We start from the raw sequence: 23,368 nt of genomic DNA on the forward strand, positions 1-23,368 counted from the left end.
CTTTTGTACCTGTTGAATTTTTTATTCAGTATTTTTTTGGTTTTTTTTGGTTTTTTTTTTTTTTTTTTGAGAGAGAATCTCACTCTGTTGCCCGGGCTAGAGTGCCATGGCATCAGCCTAGCTCATAGCAACTTCAAACTCCTGGGCTCAAGTGATCCTTCTGCCCCAGCCTCCCGAGTAGCTGGGACTACAGGCATGTGCCACCATGCCCGGCTAATTTTTTATTTTTTTCTATATGTTTTTAGTTGGGCCACTAATTTCTTTCTATTTTTAGTAGAGATGGGGTCTCACTCTTGCTCAGGCTGGTCTCGAACTCCTGACCTCGAGCGATCCACCCGCCTCGGCCTCCCAGAGTGCTAGGATTACAGGCGTGAGCCACCGTGCCCGGCCCTGTTGAATTTTTTAGCCTGTACTTTTTTTTCTTAATGTCTTAAACTGAAAAAGACCTGGATTCTTTTTCTAGAGGAATTTGGGAGGAGAAGCAATGAGGGGTGGAAGACAAATCTCACAGATACCTCTCTCTCGAGATGAGAAATACCTGTGGAGTGAGGGGGAGCAAGCGACGGCCTCCCCACCCCATGTGGACTTTAGCAACACAAGGTTGACAGTGACCTTGGTAAAGAAGGCTGCTAGACAGCAAATATTTCTGAGCTCCCGTGGGAAAACATGGCCAACCAAAACCTTGTTCAAATCCCCATTTTACACTTTCTGTGCAACCTTGGGCAAGGTATTTAACATCTCTGGGTCTCCTTTCCTCTTCTGTAAAATGTACAGAATGTATCCAAGGGTTTGGAACAGTGCCCGACACATAGTAAATCGAATATAAGTATTCTCTATCACAGTTATTAAAATAATCAGCCTTCAAAAAAAAAATCTTGTGTGACTTTTTAGCATGATTTGACAATGTTGAGTTCTCCCTCCATAAAATTCTCTCTTCTCATCCCAATACTTTCATCCTCTTGGTTTCCTATTCCTCTCACACTCCTTTTCTGCCTCTTTTGTAAGCTCTTCTCTTGGGTATCAGGATATTGGTTGAAGTGTCACTGCTTACACTAGAAATTATCATGTCTGGTTGTGATGCCTGGACCTGTGGCAGCCACTTTGGGACTGCTAAGGGAGCTCATATGGGAGCCAAGCCTTCACTGAGGGTGTCAGAGCAGAGACAGAGGGAACCTGGGGTCACAAGCCCTCCCCGTAACTGTAGATAGTATCATTCCCAGAGTGCTCCCTTACTCTGGTGACGTACAAGGTAACAATAATCTTATTGTTTCAGCCTGGGCCCGTCATGATTTTATTACCTGCAGCCAAAATCTCTCCTGATATAATATAAACATATAAATACACTCGGGCTCATGACCCATGGCTGGTCTTCACTCCCTCCCAGGGCTGCCACACCCACCCTCCTGGCCTCAGTTCCTTCTCTCCGTCCTCAGCCTTAACCACCCCCCTGAGCCCCAGCCCTGGGGGGTCTGTGAATTCTCGATACCTCCCCCTGGGTGTCCCTTTAGCCCCTCATACCCACCATACTCTAAACTAGCTTCAGGTCTCCCCTCAGATCTGCTCTTCCTCCCAGGTCCCCATTTCAGGGACAACTGACCATTCCTCGCCCCTCCTCCATTTTAAGGCCAATGGCCTGTCCACTTGGCTCCTACGAATCCTTGCTCCCACCTCTCTCCCCTCCCATGGCCCTGCCCAGCCCCGTCACCTCCTGCTTTGCTCCTACGGCGGCCTTCCCCTCTGGTCCATCTCCGCGCGGCAACTGGGGTGTCGAACCTGACCATGACCCTCTCTTCAAAACCCTTCCACGGCTCTCTAGTGCCCTCAGGAAAGAGGCCAGGTTCCCAAGCTTGTCATTTAAGGACACTTAAGATGTACCCATGTCCACCCCTCCACTCCCCTGCCCCTCCATACTCCCGTCACAGTAAACTGCCTGCCACAGGCTGATGTCCAACACGCTGTCCCACCTCCCGGCTTTGCACACAGCTCCTTCTGCCTGCCATGCCCTCTCCACGCCTTTTCTGCTTGTCTGCCCTCAAGGTGAGGCTCAAATGCCCCATCCCTGTGTAACCCCCACAGGGCGTGGTAGTGAGGAGCTCAGCCAGGGCAGTGAGGCTCACACTGACGTCCCAGCTTGGGGGATCGAACAGAAAGTCATTCACTTCCTCACTTTGTGGCTAAGACAAGGGACCTCCCTTCTCTGTGCCTCAGTTTCTCCATCTGTGGAACGGGGATGATTAATATCCTCTCTCTCGTGCATAAAGTACCCAGAACAGAGCTTGGCCACAGGAAGTACCACAGAACAACACGGCAGGCTCTGTGAATCGTCTTTGGAAGAAGTACTATTACAGTCGCCACTTTACAGATGAGGAAAGGAATCAGAGAGGTAGAGTGACTGCCCAAGGACGCAGGCAGGATGTGGCTGAATTGGGATTTGAGCCCAAGCCAAGCAGGTTGGCTCCAGAGCCCAGTGCAGACATGCAATTAGTGCTGAGTAAAAGGGGACACCTGTTACAATAGTATTGTGGCTAAGAGCAGCACCTCCCGAGCCACTCAGATCTGGGCTGGCGTCCTGTGTCAGTTTCCTGCCTGCCAGGCTGCTCAGGAAGATTCTATCACCCGGGCCTACCCCAGGGCTCCTTGAATGGCTCCTGCTCTCCGGAGACACTTGAGAAAAACAAATCAGGTGCAACTTCTCCCGACTACTCTTCAGATTTCAGATCATAGTTCAGTTGTCCCTTCCTCCAGGAAGCCCTCCCTGACCTTCCAGGCTGGACTGGGCAAATTCCTTGTGCTTCCCCCACCTTGACCCTGACCACTCTGCCAGTGCTTTCTCCATCACACCTCTGATCACTCTGCCTCCCCATTTGAAGTCCTGCTCATTTTGGGCTGTCACTGTCTGGGGACAGGGCTGTCTACCTCACAGGACTGCTAGCCTCATGGGAGGAAGGCCCAGGGCCATCTCCACCACTGCTGTGTCCCTAGCACTGTCTAGCACCGGCCCAGCAAAAAGGAGGGATTTGGGGATAAATGAATATATTCTTTTGGTGTGACAGGAGAGGAACTCAAGGCTCAGGGAGGGGTAGTCACTTGTCCAAGACATAGCGACTGATCTAGAGCCTGAAACGAAGTCCGAGCCCAGAGCCTGGTAGAATCAGCAAGTGACGCGTGGCTGAGAGAGAGACAGATGGGACATGTGAGAGAACGAGAAACAGGGAGACAGTATGAGGGAAAGACAGAGGTGAGAGAGCCAGAGGCACAGAGTGTGACGGAAAATGGGAGAAAGGGAAGGAGGACAATGAGGTAATGTTGGTGCCCAGTGGAGCCCGGGACACAGAAACAGGGAGCGCCGGCCCCCGCCTCCCCGCTGGGCTGTAGAACAAAGGGCGGACAGCTGGTGGCTGTGCATCAGGAACCCCTGCCTGTGCACCCAGAGGTTCCTGTAGGATCAGCTCTAGTCACGTGGGCCCCTCGGTCCCAGGCCAGGTCCACCCGGCCTCACGGCACCTGCCCCAGCTACCTGGGGATGGAGGCGTAGTCGGCGTGGGAGCTGGCAGACAGTTGCTGGCGCGACTCCGGCTGGGGACCCAGAATGTCCACCCGATCGTCCTCGTCCTCGTTGAAGGTGGCAGGGCATGGAGCGGGCAGCAGGATGAGCTCCGTGAGGCCGTGAAGGTCGGACACGCGGCGGAAAGTCTGCAGTAGCAGCACCATGGCGACCAGGCCCAGGAAGAGGTAGACTGCAGAGATTGCAGAAGGGTCATGAGTCGACTTGGAGCTCAGATCCTCAGGGCAGGACCCCATTTGGAACCCCCAGGGTGTGGCTGGGACAGGGCCATGTCCTCCTCAAGCCCCTGCCCTCAGGTACCCAGCTCACCTGTGACCAGCACCTTGTAGAGGGCCCGGTAGGGCTGGTTGGGGGCCTCCCCAGGCACGTAGTCGCCCAGGCCGATGGTGGACAGAGAGATGAAGCAGAAGTAGAAAGCATCCAGGAAGCTCCAGGCCTCCTCCAGGTGGGCGAAGATCGCGGCTGGCACCAGGAAACAGAGGATCACTATGACCCCCAGCAGGGTCAGCATGTGCCAGCGGGCCGCCCGCCGGGGGTCCCAGCCCCAGCGCATGCTCAGGCGGGACAGGGGCGCGTGGGTGAGCAGCAGCGACAGGCGCTGGGCCGAGGCGGTCAGCAGCAGCATGGTGGTCGGCACGCCCAGGAGCGCAAAGGCGATGGAGAAGGCCTTGCCCGCGTCGGTCAGCGGCGTCGTGTACCCGTAGCCTGTGGAGTGCAGGGCAGGTAGTCGCCGGCGCCACCGAGGGTGTGTGGGTGCCCGAAACCGAGACCTGCCTTCTTCCCCAAACCCACCCCTTCCACATTCCCTCCTGTCCCAGGTGACGGCAGCGCCATCCTCCTGCTGCTCAGCCTAAGACCCTTGCTTTCATCCTTGCCCGCTCGTCACTCAGGACCCCTTGTCACTCACGCCACATCCCATCTGTCGGCGAAGCCTCAGGTCTCAACCTCAAATGGATCCAGAGCCCACTTACTTCTCCACCCAGCCCCACCGCCCTCGCCCTGGCCCTGTCCACCGCAGGTGAGGGCCTGCTTTACGTTGACAGTTAAATGTCTTACATCCTCGTCCTGGTCACCCTCCTCCCCCAACCCTACCCCCAGTGTGTTCAGCCAGAACAGGAGCCTGTGAACACCTGACTTAAGTCATGTCCCTGCTGCTTAGAGCCCTCCTGTGGCCCCATCTTACTCCAGTAAAAGGCCCCACGAGGCCCCACAGGGAAGCCTTTGCAAGGGCTGTCCTTTCCCTGCGGAACGTTCTTCCCTCTGGTATCTAGATGGGCCCCTCTGTCCTCCCCTGCAGGTCTCTGCCCAAATGTCACCTTCTCAGTGAGGCTTCCCTGACCACCTTATTTGAAATTGTAACACCCTCTTACCCTACTCTTTTTTTCCACCTTCCAGCATAGCATATGGTTTACTTGTTTGGTCACCTCTCCACTCCTTTTCCTGGGTGTCAGTTCCAGGAAAGCTGGGGACTCTATTTTGTCATTGCCATGGTCATTGGTCACATGAGCACTGGATCGATACTTGTAGAAATAATGAATGAAGGGTGCAGGCTGTCACCTGACTCTGAGCCTCTGTTTGCTCTACTCTAAAGTGGGTGTGACAAGCCCCGCTGTGCTCCCAGAGAACCACGGGAACACGGTAGATCAGCAGCGTGGACGTGAGTTCTGCCAACAGAAATATGATCAAGGGGAATTCAGGTCTTGGTGGGACTGACTCACTCTGGCAAAGTGCAATTTAAAAATCTCTTTTTATTTCCCAAATAAATCAAACCAAAGGGTCAGAGATGCAACTTGGGTAGTGGGGGGCCTGGTTTATGTTGACAGTGAAATATCTTGCCCCCAAAGACTGCAGATCCAGCCCTGTGATCTATAATAAGGTGTGGACACATTGCATACGTGAGCAGGCATTCACCTGTGCCTGTTTTCCATAAAAAAGGATCCCCTGGTCTTTATATACTCAGAAGAATCTAAACCAGGCTCTCTTAGAGATACTTGTACACCATGTTCACAGCAGCATTATTCACAGTAAGCTGGTATGTGGAAGCAACTCAAGTGTCCATCTGCAGATTAGTGGACAAGCAAAATGTGGTACATGCACACAATGCGATATTATTCAGCCTTAAAAAAGCAGGAAATTCTGACCCATGGCCACTTGAAGTAAGGACATCCCCTCCTCCCTTGCAGCTAGGTGTGATTCTGTGACTAATCTCTGGCCAGTGAGGTATACATGAAAGAATCAAACGACTTCCAGGAGGGGTTCTTAAAAACAGGAGGATGTTCCTCTCTCTTCTGTCCTCCCTCCTCCTGCTTGCTGGAACACAGATGTGAAGGCTGGAATTGAGCAGCTATCTTGGACCACTGGGTGACCTTAGGAATGGAAACTGCACAGAGAAGTTATGGAGGAACATGAGGTTCTTGCCAGGCAAGAGCCTGGGTGTCTGACCATGCAGCACCATTTCAGTCTTGGACTGACTACCTTGGATGTGACCAAGAAATAAATTTCCATATTATTTAAGCAACTGTAATTTGAGGTGTGTCATTTATGATTCCAACCCTCATTAATATGAGGGTTTTAATGGAGAAACTCCAGCAGCCTGGCTGAAACGACAGGTTTGCAAATGACATGAAATCCTTATAAAGAGAAAAATCACAGAGTTAGAACAGAACAGGGCCTGTGAGCCTCAATTTACTACCTCAAAGAGCCAAGTCCAAAACAGTGTTTTGCCATTTATTCCCTGCACGACGTTGGCCAGGTGACTGCTCTTCTCTGAGCCTCAGTTTTCTACTCTGCAAAAATGGGCTCATAAGTAACCCTTTCCTGAGAGCTGGTAGTAATCCTACCAGGTCAGGACAGGGAACAGCCCCTACCAAGAGCATGGAAAGAGTTACAGTGACTGTACTGTCCCCTTCCCTGCCAGCCAAAACCCAGTTCCAGGTGGGACTATCCTCCCCCTCCTGCCTCAGTTGCAGCAAGGCTGTCTGCACCATTTCCAGGGCCAAGACTTGGGCCCAGGATAAACCGAGGGACACTGTGGGAAGAAGTCTCTCTGAATGACATATAGTTGATTTTCCATTTCTCCAGATACATTCAGGGCTCCTGGCCCCACCCACAATGATAACAATAGCTGAGGCACAATAAATATGGCCAGGTGCAGTGGCTCACACCCATAATCCCAGTACTTTGGGAGGCTGAGGCAGGAAGATTACTTGAGGCCAGGAGTTTGAGGCCAGCCTGGGCAACATAGTGAGACTCTGTCTCTACAAAAAATTATAAAAATTAGCCTAGCATGGTGGTGGGGGCCTGTAGTCCCAGCTACTCAGGAGGCTGAGCCAAGAGGATCTCTTGAACCCAGGAGTTGGAGCTTACAGTGAGCTATGATCATGCCACTGTACTCCAGCCTGGGTGACAGAGCAAGATACTGTTTCTAAAAAGAAAAAAAAAATCAGTTATTATTAGCACTTCAAAGACTCCCTCCTTCACCAAACTTTAGTCTGGCTCCTCTGAATCCTGTACTTGACTGGGCCCAGTTTTAGCAAGAATCCTAAGAATCTCCCCAACCTTGACATCTGAATTCCTCACCCTCCACTCTTCCTATCTAAGTCCCTAGCCTGTCTTTAGCAAGACTATTGTTAAGCCAAGTTTAACAGGAATCCCCCTACAGTGATATGTCTTTCCTCCTGGTAATTTTCCACCTCCTGACCCACTCACTCTGCTCATCAGCTATAAATCTCCAGCTGCCTTCGAGAGATTCAGAGTTAAGTTCAGTCTCTCTGCCTTTGAAAAGTCTCTCCTCTATTGCAATAACTTTCCATTTTTAACAAGTGTCAGAATAATTTTTCTTTCACAATGCACACAACACCCTTCTTCATGCCAAGAAGCGTGCTGTGTTGGTGAAGAGCCCGATGGCCTTGGTTCAAATCTCCCCTCTGCACTTTTCTAGCTGTGTGGCCCTGGGCAAGTTGTCCAAATGATCTGGGCCTCAGTTTGCAAGGCTGAAAAAATAGGGCCGATAATGGCGCCTGCCTTGCAAGGCTGTTGTCCTGGTTGAGCGAGTTACAGCACGTGGGAAGAGCTCGCTCAAGCTATTACTGCAACTGTGAAGTGAGGAGTGTTTTTATCCCCACTTTACAGGTGAGGGGGGACACTGAGGCCTAGAGATGCGTGGCCCTGAGTGGGAATACCACCTGCTCTGCCAGGAGTGACTTCTCAGAAGCCAGGATCTGAGTGGAGACAGGAGGACGCGCTTATGTGACTCAGGGAAGCCCAGAAGCAGGTCGGGCTGCCCTGGCAGCTTGGGGAAGAGTAAGCCCCAGGGGAGGTCGGCCAATTCCAGCCAGTGACAAGTCCTCCAGCTCTGCTGCCTGGGACCTTGGTTTGCTGGTCCACAGAATGGGATACCAAAGGCAAAAGCCGCCTCCCACTGCTGTGCTGCCGGCCTGGAGCCGGGATTAGGCGTGTGGCCTAGCCCTGCCCCAGCCTCCCGCTGGTTCCAAATCCCAAACAAAGAGACAAAGAGGAAGTCTGGGGGCTGAGGAGCGGCTGCAGGGGCGGCAGAGCCCGGCAACAAAAGGGATTTCCCAGGGTGTTCTGGCTCCCCCCAGGGCGAGTTCTTTCCACACATCCACAGCTGGGGCTCCTGAATTGGGAGTCCCAGGTCCAGAGACAACAGTGCTTGTCCCTGTTAGCAGGAAAACCCTTCATTGGTGGCTCCCCAATACAGGGGGGGATGTCAAGATGGAGTGGGGCATGTAGGGAGGGGCCTTGTGTCTGGAGTCAGGGTCACCTGCCGAGGGAGTACAGGGCCAGGGAGGGACAGGGGTGGTCCTTGCTGTGGAGAAGGGCAGGGCCCCTCGCTGGAGATGTTCTAGGTCCAGGGGAGTGGGAGTCTGGGACGGGGACGCCAGGCTCTTGCCGAGGAATCTCTACTGGGAGGAAGGTCTTTAGAGATGGTGCCCTGAGGGGTCTGGAGATTCAGGGTCCTCACTGGTGTGCCAGGCTCAGGAGGAGACTGGTGGGGTTTCTCAAGGGGTGTTCCCGGAAAGACACATCTGGAGAGTCAGGAGAACTTGCTGGAAAGGATGGCAGTCCAGCCTAGAGATAAGGGCAGGGGTCCTGGTGTGGCTGAAGTGGGGTCCAGGGGGAGCATGGATCTCAAGTGCAGGGTCCTTGCTGGAGGTCTGTGAGGACAGTCTTAGGCCTAGAGGGGACCGAGCGACTTGGGTCCCCAGGGGGACTGAGGAATGGGGTTCCAGATGCTCCCTGCAAGGTACACGAAGGGGGACCCTAGTCCCAAGGGAACTGGGGGTGTTTCCTGTTTAGGAGGAAGGACTCTGACCAGGGCTCCCCCAGGGGATCGGTTACCATGACTGTGGGTCCCGGGTCCCCGCTGGGGGGGGGTGTTGAGGGGAACCTAGGCCCAGAGGGGATTGGGACACGGGTATTTGCAGTCCCCAGGGGGCGCGGACGAAGTGGGGGTCCCGACTCTTCGCAGGCTTGGGGAGCGGGGACGGCGTTCACGTACCCACGGTGGTGACCAGAGTGCTGGCGAAGAAGAGAGCCGAAGCGAAGTCCCAAGCGGGGTCCGAGGCGTTGGCCGCCCCCGAAGCGTTGGCGAGCACTACGCGCCCCAGGCGTCCGGCCGCCAGCACCCGCTCCACGAAGGCGTCCAGGGCAGGGGCCGCCACACACGGGCTGCGCCGCAGCAGCTGCTCCCGCAGCGTCTCCAGCTCGGCTCGGAGCTGGGCTTCGTGCGGCCCCTCCAGCCGCGCCACCAGCAGCGCGCCCAGCACCAGGTACACGGCGTAGGCGACCAGGGCGCCCGCCAGGAATGCGCCCCGTCGCATGGCGCCCGCCGGACCCCGCACCGCCCGGGGAGGCCCCGCTGACGTGGCCCCCGCCTCCGGAGGGTCTGGCACCTTGGTTCAGTTCCGGGAGTGCTCGAGGCGCGGCCACGGATGCCCCAAAGAGGAAGAGGAACAAGGGGAGGAGCGGGGATAGAGCAACGCCCCGCCTCCGGGAAACTGAGGCACGCCCAACCGCCAGGTGTTAGAGCGGAGAGGGCGGAGCCCAGTGCTCCCGGACCCAGGAGACCAACAGGATGGAAAGGGTGGAGATATTCTCTTCCTTCCATTCCTTCCTTCTCTTCCACCTGGGAGTCCGGTTCCCTAGGTCAGAGAGAGTCCCAACTCTTTCCGCTCGCGGATGCAGAAGTCGCTCCCCAAATCCTCAGGGTCGTCGTGCACTGCATCAGGGGGCGTGGCTGAGGTGGCGAGGAGCAAACCGACATCTGGTTCTCCCTCCATTCGCCAAGTCGCGTGCCCTGGAGTGGGAATGGCGGGCACCACAGAGTCAAGTGTCCCCTGTGCCCTCATGGACAGAGCGGGGCTCCTTAGCTATTCACCAAATCTTTGCTCAGCACCCATTTTGTGCCTGACCCCTTTCTGGGTAATGCTGGGGACACGGTAGTCACCAAGACAATTCTGGGCCTATGCCCTCAGGAGGCTCCCAGTCTAATAGGGGAGACTGGCACATCAATAGAGTGACAGCCTGTGTGGTCAGGGCTGTGATGAGGGAAGCACAAGCAGAGTGACCAAGGCTGGCACGGGGAAGCCTAGGGGACCATGAGAGTGCAGAGGAGGCGACTAACGCAGCTTAGGGAAGTCAGCAGAGCTCCCTGAGGAAGGGGCTATCGGAGCTGAGAGACGGAGGATGAAAAGGAGTGAGCCAGAGTCTTTCTTTCCTGGCAGAATCAAGAATATATGCATTTAAAAGGAAAAATTTCCTTCCATGTCCCTCCTGTAAGTCTCTCCACATCTGTCTCCAGCTGGAACTCCTAGCAGCCTTCTGGAGGGCAGCCTGGAATCTTCTCTGACTGGCAGAGGAGTGGGACTTGGTCCCAACTTAGACACACCTCACATGGTTCTATTTATAAAACTGGCAGATCTTGGAGCAGAGCCCAACTTGAGCTTGATAATCCACAGGAAAAGACACCTCATGATAAAAACAGTAATAGTAGGTACCAAAAGCTTGCAAATGTCAGGCCCTGTACACACAAGAATTTGCATGACTCCTCAGTCCTTCTCATATAATTCTCATTAAAGAGATAAGAAAATTTAGCCTTAAAAACAGGGTAGACCTGGGTGCGGAGGCTCATGTGTGTGATCCCAGTGCTTTGGGAGGCCGAGGCAGGAGGATCGCTTGAGTTCAGGAGTTTGTGGTTACAGTGAGCTATGATTGTGACACTGCACTCCAGCGTGGGCAACATACTGAGACCTGTCTCTCTCTTTCTCTCTCTCTCTTTTTTTTTTGAGACAGAGTCTCGCTCTGTTGCCCAGGCTAGAGTGCCGTGGTGTCAGCCGAGCTCACAGCAACCTCAAACTCCTGGGCTCAAGCGATCCTTCTGCCTCAGCCTTCCGAGTAGCTGGGACTACAGGCATGCACCACCATGCCCGGCTAATTTTTTCTACATATATTTTTAGTTGTCCAGATAATATCTTTCTATTTTTAGTAGAGATGGGGCTCGCTCTTGCTCAGGCTGGTCTTGAACTCCTGACCTTGAGCGATCCTCCTGCGTCGGCCTCCCAGAGTGCTAGGATTACAGGCGCAAGCCACCTCGCCCGGCTGACCCTGTCTCTTAACAACAAAAATATGGAGTAGGCACACAACTGGCAAGAGGAGAACATGAGGCCAGCAGGAAGCCAACGTACCTGCTTTATTAATTAAAAAAAAGTATATTCACAGAAGAGATGAATCTAGATACAAGAGGGAGGGCTGAGGAAGAGGAGAAATGAGGGCACCTCACTCACAAAAAGGAACTGCCACTGAGCCAGGACTCATCACTGGGCAACCAGGAGCAACCCTCAAGGTCCCCAGAAAAGACAACGTCTCAGAGGAGGAAAGGGAAACCACAATGATAAGATAACTTGCTAACATCCTTCCTGGAGTTTTATCACTGCCCAGAAGTCACTTCCACCATTATCTTTGCCTGAGATAAGTGGAGGAGCCTGAGCGGCAGAGAGGAGACAGTAAGGAAGGTTAGTTGTCAGGGGCTAGACACTTGCAGGTGCACCTGTGTGCTGTGAGTTGCTGGGGATTCTAGAGTGTTTTCGGTAAATCAGGTTCAACATGAGAACATTTTTATGAATTTCTGGGAAACCGCCTAAAGACATCTTTGAAGAGGAATACCCGGTTCTTCTCACCTAACCTGTTGGGTGTTCTTTTCTCATTCTAAATATCCACCTTAACGTAACCATAGAGCTAGTCAAGAAAAAGAAAGAAAAAAAAAAAAAGAGAAAAATATTCACCTTAATACCTAAGGACTGTCAAAATCGTATAAGCGTCAGAGCCCGCGCAACTCCGATGAGCCCCTCGCGAACACAAAAGGAATCTCTCCTCCCCTGCTCCACGCCCTTCTCTGGCTCCCCGGGGCTCCCAGCAACGCAAATTCAGCGCCTGTCGGGAGAGAACTCCATTTCCCATCGGCCTCTGCGCTCGACACTACATTTTTCCATCGCGCCCTACAACGCCTGCTCTCAGATTGTCCCCGGCCCCGCCCTCCTGCCCCTCAGGCCCTGACTCCCGCCTTTCGACGAGACCCCCTTCAGTCCCCGCCTCTTACGTAAGGCGCCGCCCACTCGTCCTGGCCTCCGTGAGAAGGCGTGGCTTCCACTCAGTCGTGACGCCCATTGGCTGTCTCGTGGCTGGGAGGGCGTGGCTACGGGAGCCGGGCGGGCACGTTACGAACCGCTGTTGAGGTGGTGGCTGCGGCGAAGGATGCACCCGGCAGGTTTGGCGGCGGCGGCGGGGACGCCCCGGCTGCGTAAGTGGCGTACGTGGCCGGCGGAGGAGATCGGGCGGGGGGGTGGGAGCGTGGCGGGGCGGGGCGGCGGCGGCGGTTGGTGAGGTCACTGCAGGTCGGAGGTCACTAGATCAAGGATCTGGAGCTTCGAGGTGTGCACGGTGCGGGGATGCCAAGTCCGGGTATGGGTGTGTTGGGGTTAGTGTCTTTAGGAAATTCCTTTAGAGGAAAACAACTTGGGGCGGGATATTGTGTGATGTGCAGAGAAACGCGACTTTCATTCATTTGCAGTTAGCGATCTGCCCTCCCCTGCTCCCCACCCTCCTGTGGCTCCCCAGTGCCCTCGGGCGGTAGCCCACGCTCCTTAGTACTGCCTTTCTGGCCCTCCGGGAGCGGACAGGGCCATGTTTACGCCTTATTTTAGATTTGAACCCGTATTTATTGTACTGTTAACCCCCTTTTCCTGTCTCTGAATTGGTTTCACTCTTTACTTCATCGCCATAAGTGTGCTATGCATTTCCTTTATTCATTCAACATAGCTTGCCTCAACTCCGCTTGTGCCAGGTCCCGTGCTGGAATGTGGATAGCCAGTATAGTAGGAACCAGTATAGCCCCGGTCTTTGTTATATCACAGCTCACAGTTTACTGGGAAAAGAGACACTTAACTAGGAAGCAACCAAGTCAACAAGATAATTGGGGAGCAATGATGACTGTAGAGAGAATAATCCCACATGTGACTGGGCGTTGGCTGGGGCAGCCTCTCTGTTCCTCCCTTCAGCGGTTGTTAGTTGTTAGTGCCTGGCTGGCCCTGTGGTGGGTGATGCAGGGATACAGCAGTGCCCAGACAGCCCTTGTTCCCGTCCTCATGGGGCTGCCAGTACAGAGCAGAAGACAGCGACAGTCTCAAGTGGTGGAGCTGTGACGAGAGAAGTACAGGCAGAGGGGTGGGGGGGTAGGATGGGGACACAGGCAGAGCTATACAGCTGGGATGAGTGAAGCATAAGGCAGAGTGGCCAGCGCTGGGGTGGAGATGCTGTGGGAGCCCAGAGGAGGCAGGTGACCCAGCCTGGGAATACCAGTGACGCCTCCTGAAAGAGGGTGCTTCTAATGAGGAGGAATCACCCAGATTTGTGGTAAGAGGGAAAGGCATGGGAGGTCTGTGCCAGGGCAGACAAGCAGACAAATGGATATATATTTAGAAATTGTGATGGGTGCTCAAAAGAGAAAAAGAAATCACTGGATATTATGAGAAGGAACCAGGTGGGGCAAGTGCTCTATGTTGAGGAGTGAGTGAGAGGTCTCTCTGAGAAGGAGACATTTGAGCTGAGGCCTGAGTGCGATATTGGCAGGTGCTGCAGGAGGGAAGGTGGTCCCAGGTGGTAGCAGTGCATATTCCAAAGGCTGTGGGGGCAGTAAGCTTGGCAGGGTCAGGGCCCAACAGGAGCCCATGTGGCTGGGGCATGGGAGCCCCGGGAGAGGTAGCAAACGGGGCTGATTGGCAGGGCTGGGTCATGCGGGGCCTAATAGGTGTTTGGATTTATTCTGAGCACAGTGGGCACTGATATTAGGCAGAGGATGATGTGGTCTCATTTACCTTTAAAAAGATCACTGTGGCTGCCCATTGGAGGGAAGATTGGTGGGACTAAGAAAGGACAGGGGGACCAGGTAGGACATTTAAGTCAGGTGCGAGATGACAAACTCTGAGAGGAGAGGGTGATGTTGAGATACAGTGCGCAAGAACTAGTGATTGATTGATTGGATGTCAGGCAGAAAAGGATTCAGGGTTTTGGACACCAAGGTAAGGGTCCAGGGGCAGCCAGACCTGGGTCTGAAGCCAGGAGACAAGTGGCTTGTTACCTACTATCAATTACTAGCCCCCAGCTCTTCCTCTCAATGATTTGTAGCCTGAAAACAGACCCAGGTCTCCTCAATCCCAAAGCAAGCAGCACTGGCCCCAGCCTTGTCCCCATGCCCCACGTCCCTTTTCCCTCTCCCAGTTCTGGCCAGAAGGGCCAGCTTCACTCTTGCTCAGGCTGGTCTCAAACTCCTAAGCTCAAGCAATCCTCCTGCCTCTGCCTCCCAGAGATCACAGGCATGAGCAACCACGCTTGGCCCTCCATTCTCCACATGAAGCATTTTAGAAAATTCTGAAACCTGGCTCTGCCTCATACTGTGTGTATGACTTTGGGCAAGGGCTTTCTTTGGGGCTCACTTTATCGTGGGGATGATGATAGCATTGGCAGAAATGAGTTGTTATGAAAGTTAAACGAGTTAATCCGTAGTGTTTAAAACACGGCCTGGTGTGTAGTAAGTGGTCAACCAGGTTTTAATTATTGTAATATCTGTCAAATACACCAGGGCTGGACTCCTGCCCTGCCACTCGCTCAGTTTGGCCCTTTGCACAAGTCATTTGGCTGCCTGGGCCTCGGTTTCCACATCTGTGAAATGGGGGGGTGGCTGTTCATTCATTGGGTTTTTATCGAGTACCTGTTCTAGCCCTACTCTAGGGCTGGGGATTCAGCTGTGAACAAGACGCAGCTCCCCACCTTAGTGGGGCTCACAGTTGAGTAAGGGAGACAGCGAACAAATAAATAAAACAGCTAGTGATTCTGCTGCTGCCGAGCTGGTGGCTGTCAGTGAAGCAGGGAAGGGGGCTGGGGAGTGCCGCAAAGAGAAGTGCGGTTGTGGACCGCATGGTCGTGGAAGGCCCCACTGAGCAAAGACCTGGAGGATGTTGGGGGAAGAGCTTTCTGAGCAGAGGCACAGCTGGCGCAGGGGCCTGGAGGCGGGAGCAGAGGAGTGGAGGAGTGTGGGAGGTACGGACATAGGCCTGGTTCGTGAAAAGCTTGGCACAGGATTTGAGGAACAGTAGGCCCCAATACGTATTACTACGTAGTAGCTCTCAGCGTCATCATCATCATCATCATCATCAGTATCTGGATAGATGGACAGATGGACAGACGGATAGATGGATGGGCCTTCACCCGACGCCCATCTGACATCAAAACCAATGTCTCTAATGGTGACACCGGCCCTGCACTGCACGGGAGCAGGAGGGAGAGCTGTGGGATGAATGAGGCTCTGCACCCCTCTTCCCTTGCAGCCTCGAAGCGGAGGATCCCTGTGTCCCAGCCAGGCATGGCTGACCCCCACCAGCTTTTCGATGACACAAGTTCAGCTCAGAGCCGGGGCTATGGGGCCCAGCGGGCACCTGGCGGCCTGGGCTACCCCTCAGGCTCCACCTCGCCCCAGACCGCCTTCCTGGCTGATCCTGTATCCAACATGGCCATGGCCTACGGGAGTAGCCTGGCCGCGCAGGGCAAGGAGCTGGTGGATAAGAACGTGAGTGGGCCTGGGCTGGCGGGAGTTGGGGGGGGCGCGGGGCACAGGCCTCAGGCTTGAGTTCTGCCTCCCCAGATCGACCGCTTCATCCCTGTCACCAAGCTCAAGTATTACTTTGCCGTGGATACCATGTATGTGGGCAAGAAGCTGGGCCTGCTCTTCTTCCCCTACCTGCACCAGGTCAGCACCGCCCCAGGGGAACGTGAGTCTCGGGGAGCCAGCCTGTTGGGGATTGGGCCGTGCCAAGCGCTGGGGCAGGGTCTGTAAGCGGGGCGGAGGGGCGTGGCTCTGGGGTCCTGCCCGCTCCCCCACTCTCCCCACAGGACTGGGAGGTGCAGTACCAGCAGGACACACCCGTAGCCCCCCGCTTTGATGTCAACGCCCCAGACCTCTACATTCCAGGTTGCCCCGAACCCTCCTCCCTCTGGGTAGGCGTGTCGGGGGCCGGGATTTGGTGCCTGGAGGCCCAAGATAGTCCCTCCTCCTCTGACCACTGTCTGTGTGTCTGCCTCCCACAGCCATGGCTTTCATCACCTACGTCTTGGTGGCTGGCCTTGCGCTGGGGACCCAGGATAGGTAAGGGAGGCCTGGGGCAGGCAGAGTGGGGTGCGGTTTGGGGGCCAGGTTGTGGTCAGGGAGGTCATGTCCCCACCGCAGCCCCTCATGCTGTCCATGGCTCCCTGATCAAGCCTGGCTCCTCAGCCTGCACTGCCCCTCCCCCTTGCTCCCCTGGTCCTTCTTCCGTCCCTGCAGGGGGCCCAGCGCTGCTTCCCCAGGGCCTGTGCACATCCACTGCCTCTTGCTCAGGAGTATGTCCCTTCCCTGCATCACGCGCTGAGCACCTGCTCCTTCATGTTGTCTCCAGTCCAATGTCACTGCCCCAGGGAAGCCTTCCTGGCTCGCCATCCGTACCCTTCTGGGCGTCACTGTCTGGGGACAGGTCTGCCTTCCTCCCCAGAATGGGATTTCCATAAAGATAGGGGGCCCAGATGCACCTTGGCCACGGCCAGGTCTCCAGCCCCACCCAACACAGGCTGTCCCCAGGCAGACGCTCAGGGAGTGACAGCCTGGGTGCTGGCAGGTTCTCCCCAGACCTCCTGGGGCTGCAGGCGAGCTCGGCCTTGGCCTGGCTGACACTGGAGGTGCTGGCCATCCTGCTCAGTCTCTACCTGGTCACTGTCAACACCGACCTCACCACCATCGACCTGGTGGCCTTCTTGGGCTACAAATATGTCGGGTGAGTCCCCCTACCCTGCCTGCCAGCCCCTGCCCTCGGCCTCTTTCTCACACCAGCCTTCTCTCCCTCCCCCCAGGATGATTGGCGGGGTCCTCATGGGCCTGCTCTTTGGGAAGATTGGCTACTACCTGGTGCTGGGCTGGTGCTGCGTGTCCATCTTTGTGTTCATGGTGAGGCTGAGGGCATAGGCCCCCTGGGCAGAGCTGGGGTCCCCGGAGGCATCCAAGCAGAAGATGTCAGGTGGGGAGTTTAGACCAGAGCCACACTGCTGAACTGAGAGGCCGTGGGGTAGCTGTCCCAGCCTGGGGCTCAGGAGGGCTTCCTGGGAGAGGAGGGGCAGCCTGGCAGGAGCGGGGGCTGGAGTTGTGTCCCACTGCGCGGGTCTCTCTGGAGCCCCATGGAGGGCCTTCGGACCCTGTGAGGGGCCTGGTGTACCCAGCGTGCAGGCTCCCCTCTCCTCATGGGGGGCTTTCCTGGAAGGAGATTTTCTGAGAGCCCTTCTGGCTGGAGTGGGGTGCTGGCTGAGAGCAGTGGGGTCTGCCAGGCCAGGGTTGACCCCAAGCTTCGCTGGATCCTGAGCAAATCACTTCCTCACTTTCCCCTTTTGTAAAAGGGGACGGTAATACTTGCTGCTCAGGGTCCGGGGAGGAGGCGGTAGGAGCACCTGAGAGAGGTGGAGGGCGAACACACCCGCAGGTGGGCCCAATCTGACCTTCGGACAGACTTTGATTTAGATGTCACTTAAAAGTTTTTTGGTTTTTGTTTTTTAAATAGCATTTCTGGTTAGTCTGGAATAATTGTCATCTGGCCAACGCAAGAGGGTGGCAGCAGCTGGGGCCGAGTGTGGCCGCCCTCTCGCCCCCTCACTCACTGATGGGTCTTGCCTGGTATTTTGCTTAGGGCCAGGGGAGGAGCAAGTCCTCACCACCTGCTGGGAGATTTGGGGAAACTGGGGCCCCCTGGAGCAGAAACTTGAGGCTGCAGAGGGGCTGGGACTTGTCCCCAGGTGGCAGGCTCGAGGGCAAACACCGTCTTTCCCACCCAGATCCGGACGCTGCGGCTGAAGATCCTGGCAGAGGCGGCGGCCGAAGGGGTCCCAGTGCGCGGGGCCCGGAACCAGCTGCGCATGTACCTGACCATGGCCGTGGCGGCGGCGCAGCCCCTGCTCATGTACTGGCTCACCTTCCACCTGGTGCGGTGAGGCGCCTCCCGCTGCGGCTCCCGGTCGCCAAGCTGCCGCCGGACTCATCTCCGCCCGCCGCCCGGGTCCGCCCCGCCCGGGCGCAGGCGCCGCCCCGTCCCCAGGTCCCCTCCCCGCCGCGGTGCTGAGATCTCCAGCTGCACAGGCCGCCCGCGCGGCCGCTGTTACCGAAACAATAAAGCCCGATGGGCACGGCGTGGGCCGCCTCTCCTTGGCCACGAGCTCGGCTGGGCAGGGAGCCGGGGACGGACGCGACGGGAGGGACAGGGGCCGGCACAGCGCTGAGAGAGACCGGAAGGCTGGAGAAAGGTTTAATGAGCCCGCCCGGGCCCCTCAGTGGGAAGCCTTCTTGCCCTTCTCCTCCTCCTTGCCCTTCTTGTTCTTCTTCACCTTGGGCTTCTTGGCCTTGCCCGGGGAGCTTCCGTGCTGCTCGGCGCCGGCGGCGTGGGGCTGCGGGCCAGGGCAGCGGGCGGGAGAGACGGAGTGGGTCGCGGGCTGGAAGTGGCGACCGGCCCCAGCGCGAGGACGCTGACCTTGCTTGGGGCACAGGACAAAGCCTGGGAGGAGGGGGAGCCCCTTACCTTCCCCTTCCTGTCCGAGTCCGAGTCGCTGGAGCTGCTGCTGGAGTCTGAGGAGCTGCCATGGCCGTGCTACATGGAGGCGTGGCAGTGAGGCGGATGCCCAGGTCGCCCAAGGCACAGCAGGACCCTAGTCAAAGGCACTGCTCCCTCCAACCCCTGGGAATGTGCCCAGTGGTGAGGTGACTTACCCTAGGGTTATGAGCTGCCCCTGCCTGGCCCGGAACTTTGGGGGGACTGTGCCTGAGGTCTCCCACCTGGCCTGCCCCACCGGGCTTCTTGGAAGTGGATCCCAGGGCTGCAGAGAGAAGAGACGCTGGGTGGGTTGGCACAAGCGGCAGGGAGTGCCCCCTCGGTGGCAGCCCCCAGGTTTGAGTCTGGCCCCCTGTGCCTCAAGGCCACCACTTCCCGGAGCGCACCTGCTGCCAGGTCGAGGTCCATGGTGGAATGTGTGTCTGCAGGGCCGGGAGGCCTGGGCAGTGCTGGGAGGGCCGGGGAGGAGCAGTGGGACCTGCCCGCCCAAGGAATGCTAAACCGCCTGCCAGACCTTTGTCCTGGGTCCTCAGCCCTGACTCACCGGCCCTGCCTGGTACCGCCCAGCTTCTCCTCTGTGGGAGGTGGGGGAGGCGGACAGTTACTGCCTCGCCCCAGCCTTGGTGAGTGAGGGGGTTCTGTGGATGGTGTTCAGGGAAGAGGGGGTACAGCTGTCATCAGCTTCCCCCAGAAGGCCCGATGCCTCTGAAGATATGAGAGGGAGAAATGCCACCCCATGCTCTCCTGTACCTTGGTGACGCTGATGCTCCGTGTATGTAACACTTTAACAGCACCACGCACGTTCCGAGGGCTGCGGGCATCTCAACTCACCTTCACAGCCCCTCCGTGGCATGGTGAGGAGTGGAGCAAAGACCTGGGACCATCAACTAGTCATTGGATGCCTAGTTGTGTCATCAGGGTGACCTCCAGAAAGTTGCTTCACTGCTCTATGCCTCAGTTTCCTCATCTGTAAATGACAGCTACCCCCTGGGGTTGATGAGAGAATCAAAGGGGTCCATTTCCTAGAAATAGTGCCTGGCACAGAGTGTTTATAAAATAATGTGTTCAGTTCTTTTTTTAAAAAAATGAAAGGTAGGTATCTTATGCTATAGACCTGGGGCTTAAACAACAGTCCCAGAGGCTGGAAGTCCAATACCAAGGTGCTGGCAGCTCCAGTGTGTGGGGAGCGCCTGCTTCCTGGCTCAGGGAGAGCCACCTCTCTGCCTTCTCACGTGGCCAAGAGCAAGATCACCTCAGGTTGCTTTTTATGAGGGCACTAATCGCATTCATGAGGGGTCCACCCTCATCAGCTGATTACCACCCTAATGTCCACCTCCAAATGCCAATACATTGGGGACTGGGCTTCAACACATGCATGAGAGGGGACACAAATAGTCCCTAACAGTAGGTATTGTTACTACTCCTATTTTCCAGGTGAGAAAACAGGGAGCAGCAGGGCAGATGATGGGGGGCAAACAGAGCATGAACAGGCTGGAACTGGGATTCAAACCCAGGTGGTGTCCAAGGCTTGGCCTGGCCCCTCAGTGTCACCCTCTCGGGGGCTCCCAGTGGAACTCGCAGCCAGCTGAGCCCAGCCTTCCCCAGCGCCCCCCTCACCCTGGACTGGGCCCAGGTCAGAATGGGGAAAGGACTGGGGCCTGAGCCAGCTGCTCGTATCTGTGGGTGGCTAGGTGTCCCTGGGCGTCCCTCTCCAGCCCTGCCCTGGCACCAGCAACTGTTCAGGGGTGTCTTGGCAGAGGCAGGTGGCTGAGGCCTGGGGATAATGAGCATGCCTGTCACAGCCTCGTACACTCAGGTGTCTGCACAAATGTCTGTTCCTCGGAGGGACCTGCCCTGACTGCTAGCAACCCAGAGCCCCGCCACGCCATCCCTTTGCCCTGTTGCTGTCCAGCACAGCCCGTGCCTGCCGCCCTCTGCAGTTATCTCTGTTCCCTTTGGTTCCTTCGCACGGATTCATTGAGCACCTACTATGACTCCAACACAGCTCAAGTGCTGGCGGTACAGAGGTGAACAAAATCAGCAAAAATTCCAGCCTCACAAATTTTTTTGACATTCTAGCGGGGAGAACAAAGTGAAATGTATAGCATGTTAGACAAAAACTGGAAATAAACTACTAAGTGTCCATCAACTGGTGAATGGATAGACAATGGAATATTATTCAGCAGCAACAAGGAACAAACTCCTGACGTGCTACATCACAGATGAACCTCAAAACATTACGCTAGGGGGAGGAAGCCAGACGAGGGGGCCCATGTATTGTATGATACCATTTATGTGAAATGATTAGAAAAGGCAATTATAGTGACAGAGTGGTTGCTGGGAGCTAAGGGGTAGGAACAGGGATTAACTGTAAATGGGTATGAGAAACCTTAATTGAGGGGAAGAAAATGTTCTAGAACTGAGTTATAGTGACAGTTGCACCACTTGGTAAAGTTATTGAAAATCACTGAATTCCATATTTAAAATAAGTGAGTTTAGTGCAACCGACACCTCAGTAAAAGCTATTTTTTTCTTCCCTCCCATGCCCCCACTGTATTTTTTTTTAAAGAAACATTATAAGAGAACTACAGCAGGAAAGGGGGATGAATAGTGATGACTGCCTGGTATGTTGGGGAGGGGCTAGATTTTAGAGAGTCACCAGGCAAAGCCTCACTGAAATCTTTTTTGAATAAAGATTTGCAGATGGGGCGGCAATCGTATAGAGGAAGAGTGTGCTGGGCAGAGGGAAGAGCAACTGCAAAGGCCCTGCGGCAGGAAAGTACCTGGTGACTGAGGAACTGCAGAGGTCAGAGTAGCGGAGGGAATGGAGGGAGAGCGGTAGGTGCGGCGGGGAGGGAAGGGGAGGTGGGCTCTTGTAAATGAAAGCTCTTTGGTATCTGCTCCGTGTGAGAACAGGTGAGTGATGATGTGGCTTTGCTGGCAAGTGGATGCAAAATGAGAACAGAAATTCCATGAGGGTGGGGACCTCGTCTGCTTTGATCCTCACTGAGTGGTGTGACTCAGAGCTGTGCTATCACTTGAGTTACTAGTGCGGTTACCTGGCGCCAGGCTCTGTGCTAATGGCACGTTAGAGCCAGCACAGAGCGGCTGCGCGTTTGGGTTCTGGCGGTCGGTCTGTTCCCAGGGGAATCCTTGTTCCATGCCTTACCGCTCCGTGGACAAGCACGTTAGTTACTCCGGACCTGCTTCCACCTGTGTGCATGGAAATCTTACCTCGTGAGGTCAGCGGTTTTGCACAGAACCTGCCTGGCATAAGGCAAATAGATGCTCAATAGATGTTAGGTTTTTAAAAATTATTATTCTGAAATACCACCTCATTATTCCTCAGGAAACTGGCAATAGGATCCCCATGGTTTATTTGTTTGTGTGTTTAGGATTTTTTACTTTTATTTTTTTGAGACAGGGTCTTGCTCTGTCGCCCAGGCTAGAGTGTAGTGGCATCATCATAGTTCACTGCAACCTCAAACTCCTGGGCTCAAGCAATCCTCCTGCCTCAGCCTCCCGAGTAGCTGGGACTACATACAGGTGCATGCCACCATATCTGGCTAATTTTCAAATTTTTTGTAGAGATGGGGTCTTGCTATGTTGTTCAGACTGGTCTTGAACTCCTGGCCTCAAGTGACCTTCGCACCTCAGCCTCCCAAAGTGCTGGGATTGTAGGTGTGAGCCACCATGCCTGGCCAGATCCCCATGTTTTATATGAGGCAGATGAGCCTGGAAAAGGTAGTTTCCTGCCCAAGGACACCAGGCCAGTAAGACGTGGAGCAACAGTGTGAGACCTTCCGGGCCCTGAAGACGCAGTAGTTCTTTATGGCCATGCTAAAGTTTCGGAGCTGGTGAATTGGGCAGAGGGAGACCTGGCCGGGTCCTGGGGACTCCCATCCATTCACGCCTATATTGCATTTAGGATGTGGTCTGGCAGCTTTCAGAGAGACCCTAAAGACAAGAGGCTCGACAAGATAGCGTCACCTTTCTCATAGGACAGCCTGAGCTGGTGGGAGCCCAGAATGGGTAAGTGCATGTTCTCCATGAGATCATCCACAGGACCCAGGCTCCTTCTGTCTTCTTGCTCTGCATCCCTCCAGGGACCTGGGACCTACGGGGTGGCCAGCCCCCACTATCAGGTTCTCAGGAAGGAAAAGGACAAGTGGGAGTGCACTACTTCCTTTTAAGGACCTGACCTGGAAGCAGCTCACACACACAACCTCTTAGCCAGGACAGATGGTCACATCTAGCTTTGAGAGAGGCGGGGAATCATGTCTAGCTGGGTAAAACCTGCAACTTCTATTACTAAAAAAAGGGGGAAATGGACGTGGGAGCCTGTCTTTGTCACTACTCCCTACTGGTGGCAGCTGCCCCTTACTCCCCTGCTCTGCCTGGCCCAGAAGATTTACAAATAGAATCTAAGATTACAGCTGGGCATGTGAACACAGAAAGGTGGGAAACAGGTGCGAGGTCCAAAGACAAGAGCCTGGCTGTCCTTCTGCTCTTTGTAAAATATTAGTTCCCTGCCATTCAGTTCTCATCCACCATGACTACAGGGGCAGGGACAGTAGCTTACATCTGTCTCTGTCCCCAGGCCCTGCCTGGCCCT

General features: G+C 55.2%; 3 protein-coding genes and 2 long non-coding RNA genes across 9 annotated transcripts; 2 read left to right on the forward strand and 3 right to left on the reverse strand.

The window, feature by feature from the left end:
• Positions 1-1,272: 1,272 nt before the first annotated feature.
• Positions 1,273-9,707, reverse strand: KCNK6 (potassium two pore domain channel subfamily K member 6). Its single transcript, XM_045532120.1, has 3 exons — positions 9,087-9,707; positions 3,875-4,270; positions 1,273-3,737 (listed from the first exon to the last, which is right to left on the reverse strand). Exons 1-3 carry the CDS (start codon positions 9,406-9,408, stop codon positions 3,514-3,516), a joined length of 942 nt encoding a protein of 313 aa, XP_045388076.1. The 5' UTR covers positions 9,409-9,707; the 3' UTR covers positions 1,273-3,513.
• Position 9,708: 1 nt separating this feature from the next.
• LOC123624385 lies at positions 9,709-12,406 on the reverse strand. Its single transcript, XR_006730120.1, has 3 exons — positions 12,183-12,406; positions 11,869-12,016; positions 9,709-9,884 (listed from the first exon to the last, which is right to left on the reverse strand). It is a non-coding gene; the product is annotated as an uncharacterized LOC123624385 (long non-coding RNA).
• Positions 12,278-18,356, forward strand: YIF1B (Yip1 interacting factor homolog B, membrane trafficking protein). 5 transcript variants are annotated; one of them, XM_045532115.1, is made up of 8 exons: positions 12,278-12,383; positions 15,466-15,704; positions 15,780-15,884; positions 16,028-16,106; positions 16,223-16,280; positions 16,786-16,941; positions 17,018-17,111; positions 17,987-18,356. In XM_045532115.1, exons 1-8 carry the CDS (start codon positions 12,338-12,340, stop codon positions 18,140-18,142), a joined length of 933 nt encoding a protein of 310 aa, XP_045388071.1. In that variant the 5' UTR covers positions 12,278-12,337; the 3' UTR covers positions 18,143-18,356. The 5 variants fall into 5 exon arrangements, with proteins under 5 accessions (XP_045388071.1, XP_045388070.1, XP_045388074.1 ...); XM_045532114.1 differs by having other exon boundaries at positions 12,289-12,392; XM_045532118.1 differs by lacking the exon at positions 12,278-12,383 and adding an exon at positions 12,454-12,514.
• LOC123624231 (pupal cuticle protein 36-like) lies at positions 18,150-19,249 on the reverse strand (the record flags this gene model as incomplete). Its single annotated transcript, XM_045531864.1, is given in 4 exon segments — positions 18,150-18,592; positions 18,724-18,792; positions 18,912-19,018; positions 19,140-19,249. Coding segments are annotated over 4 exon segments (729 nt in total), but the record flags the coding sequence as incomplete, so codon positions are not given.
• A 47-nt stretch (positions 19,250-19,296) lies between these two features.
• LOC123624384 lies at positions 19,297-20,917 on the forward strand. Its single transcript, XR_006730119.1, has 3 exons — positions 19,297-19,309; positions 19,409-19,607; positions 20,188-20,917. It is a non-coding gene; the product is annotated as an uncharacterized LOC123624384 (long non-coding RNA).
• The last annotated feature ends 2,451 nt before the right edge of the window (positions 20,918-23,368 follow it).

The sequence above is a fragment of the Lemur catta genome, chromosome 19, assembly GCF_020740605.2.
Source record: "Lemur catta isolate mLemCat1 chromosome 19, mLemCat1.pri, whole genome shotgun sequence".
Taxonomy (NCBI): Eukaryota; Metazoa; Chordata; class Mammalia; order Primates; family Lemuridae; genus Lemur; species Lemur catta.